We start from the raw sequence: 3,400 nt of genomic DNA, 5'->3' as shown, positions 1-3,400 counted from the left end.
TGCACTGTAGCAGTGCGCCACCGGGCCGGCCCCTCTCAGGAACCACTTTTACAGTATTATGAAGGTTTGGTGTTCTGATGTACTCTGTGTTTTTGCAGTCTCTTTTATATTCTTTTGAAAATGGTCTGTATGCCAGTATTTTAACCTGGATTCAGTTATGTTTCCTTTGGAGTATGCAAACTTTTCTGTACATTTTTTCTGTAAATTCACCATGGTGCCTACAGCAGTGGCCTCTCTTTGGAAGACCATGGTCTGTGCCTCTTGGAAATCATCTCGGTAGATCATTAGCTCTACATGCCGTTCGAGCTGATAAGACCCAAAATAAGAGAAGTGTAAGAGCCACTGTTAGAAATGGAGGTGAAATTTCACATTAGATTTGGACAGGTCCCTTTTGTGTCTTCCACAACTCAATAAAAGGACAAAATTTGTGTTTTGATGTGGAGTACCTACAACATTGTGTCCGTGATTTGAGTGCTTCATTTTTCTATATTTCACCCTCAAATGTAATTTTAGTGCCTTTTTGGCAGTGTCTCCGGAGCCTACTAGCCTTCTCAACAGAGCCTCCCTCAAATCTTTCCCTATCTGGAAGTAGTCACTCCCTTTTCTTAGCCCGGTTTCTTATACTTTTGATTTAGGTATTTCCTATACCTCGTCATATTGTTTTGTTTTTGCTATCTTTGTTCTCCAGAGAATTTGAGGTGACTTTTAAGAAATATATATTAACAGTTGAAAAATAGTAACAATAAATAAACTGATTCATTAATCATTTCTATTAATACTCTTTCTTATTTTCACTAGAATTTTCTTTTGGCTACTGGTCGAAGAGGCAGTCAGATCTCCGGGCAGAGAGAGATCCTGAGTTTGCCCCGCCATCAGATTACTTTGTGGGTCAAAGGAGAACTGGTTCTTTCAGTAACCAGACATGGAGCAGACCTGGACCAGCACAGAGTGACCCAAGGCAGCACTCTGGCCAGAGCCACGAACCCAGCTCTTCACATATGTCATCTCCTCCTGTCCCTGAAAGTTCACCACAAGTCCCACCGGTCACTTTTGAAACTCTGGATGATATGATCTCATATTATAAACAAGTGACATGAGCTTAAAAAGCGTTTCTAAGCTGGGTTTGTGCTGGTGAAGGTGGAGTCCTCACCCAGAGAAGGAGAAATAACTTTAGGGACCGAGTTGCACCTTTTGTGCTCTGTCCTTTCCCTCGAAGGCACAGACTTCAGGTTGGATTCATCAGCAAGGAAGAAACTGAGTGATACTATGGGGACTCTCTTGGCCACTTGGCTGTTTATTTCTTTCTAACTGGTGTAGAGACATACTCATGTGAATTTACATGTGAGCTCTGACAGAGCAGAAATATTTATTCTGTAAAATTTGACAGTGAGGAGCTTGTGACCCTATCTATTTCATACCCATTCCTACGACTTCCTCAGATGTAAGGGTTCAAGTCCATGCCTCTTGCAAATACTAGCATGCAGGTGACTTTATTTCAGGGATTCAGCCTCCATATCAGTTGATGGAGCATAGATCAGGAGGAATTTTTGCCTGTCAAACAATGGCAAGTGAGGGGACACTGTATGGGAGGCAAAGTGATCTAGTATCCGGGAAGACCCTGAAATTGGTAGAATATTAAACTACCATATTTGAAATGATGAGGAAGACCGGGGAGTAGCCCTTCATAACACAGAAAGGTAGAAGTTGAAATTCCTTTTATTGTCATATTTTATTATCCTTACCCCTTGCATAGCAGGCCTTCGGTCAGTGTGTGTTGAATGATGGGATGTTAGGTGGAGGCCACTGGACCTACTCAGAGACTGATGCTCCTTAGCTGTCATGGTTAGAGCTTTGTAGCTCATCCTGCCTACCTGTCACCCTCACTCTAGACCATCTTCCTCTTGGGAGCCTGATTTGGATCAGACTTGGGCCTGAGTAGAGCAGGAAGGTCCCTGTGTGTTTAACAAGGGGAGGGATGGGTGGACAGGGCACCAGAACGATGGCACTGTGCCTAGGGACCCACTTGTCCTCTGCCTGCCACACCTCAGAGTATTCCCTGTACAGCTACAGACAAACAGTCGGGAGTTGGTCACCAGGCCACTGGCTTCCACAGTGCCCCTCGGGCCAGAGAGTCCTGTAAGAATGTGGTAGGTAAGGGCCGGCCCGTGGCTCACTCGGGAGAGTGCGGTGCTGACAACACCAAGTCAAGGGTTAAGATCCCCTTACCGGTCATCTGTTAAAAAAAAAAAGAAAAGAATGTGGTAGGGAAGTCCTTGAACTCCTGGGAAGGAGCGGAGCGAGGGAAGGAACCCGCCCTCATGGGCCTCTGTGATGGCATCGTCTCTGGTCCACAGCACTGCAGAGTGGATGGAATGTCCCCGTTCTCATCACAGGTGACACGCTGGAGCATGGAGAGGGTCAATGACTGGTCCGAGGTCATGTGGCATCTTAAGTTGCATATCTGGGGCTTAATCATGATTTATGTCTAACCTCCAAACTCATGTGTTTTCCAGTACCCTTGGCTATCAGTCTTGTTGCCCCAGCATCAAGTGGAATTTTTGCAAACTTACCTCTAAACTCCATAGCAAGAGAAAATTTGCCAGTCCTATTAATGGTCATTCTGTCAGCCTAATCAAGCAAATACCTCTTTTAATAAATACACATTAAAACCAACTAACCCAGCTGCCTTTTTGCAGAAATTGGCAAGCTGATTCTAAAATTCTTATGGAAATTCAAGGGATCCAGAATAGCCAAAACAGTCTTGAAAGGGAATGAAGTTGGAGAACTCACACTTTCTGATTTCAAGACTTACTGCAAAGGTACAGCATTGAGACTGTGGTACTGACATAAGAACGGACATGTAGATCAATGGAATAGAGCTGAGAGTCCAGAAATAAACCCTTATATCTGTGGTCAGCTGATTTTTTACAGTGGTGCCAAGACCATCTAATGGGGAAAGAACAGTCTCTACAAAAAGTGGTTCTGGGACAAGTGATTATCCCATGCAAAAGAATGAATTTATACCTCACACCGTATACAAAAATCAACTCAAAATGAATCAAAGACCTAAATGGAAGAGCTAAAGCTACAAACCTAACAAACAGCTTGTAGGACAAAGGGGGAGGAGATGAAGAAAAATTGGAATACTAAAATATATATATATATATATATATATTAGACATGCTAGAATCATAAAATCGAAAAAAAGGAAGGCAGGGAGGAAGGGAAGCAATGAATAGACCACTAGGAGAAGGATGGAAAGAGGATGTGTTTGTAAGGAAGAAGAGAAGGACTCGAGAGGCAGATTGTGGAGCAGAACAGAGAAGGGACAGGGAGACTAGCAGGCTGCAGTGGTCATCGGTGGATCCAACGGAGATGACCTTTGGTCATTGCCCAGTGC

At 43.8% G+C, this 3,400-nt stretch overlaps 1 protein-coding gene across 1 annotated transcript in view; it reads left to right on the top strand.

Annotated features, from left to right (window-relative positions):
- Window positions 1–2,673, top strand: part of CCDC174 (coiled-coil domain containing 174) — a 24,376-nt gene extending 21,703 nt beyond the window's left edge. The window contains exon 11 of the mRNA XM_008564377.1: window positions 799–2,673. Coding sequence (XP_008562599.1) covers window positions 799–1,097 — 299 coding nt within the window. The 3' untranslated portion in view covers window positions 1,098–2,673. The remainder of the gene's footprint in view (window positions 1–798) is intronic.
- The last annotated feature ends 727 nt before the right edge of the window (window positions 2,674–3,400 follow it).

The sequence above is a fragment of the Galeopterus variegatus genome, unplaced genomic scaffold, assembly GCF_000696425.1.
Source record: "Galeopterus variegatus unplaced genomic scaffold, G_variegatus-3.0.2 Scaffold185, whole genome shotgun sequence".
NCBI lineage: Eukaryota > Metazoa > Chordata > Mammalia > Dermoptera > Cynocephalidae > Galeopterus > Galeopterus variegatus.
This window is presented reverse-complemented; position numbering and strand designations above follow the sequence as displayed.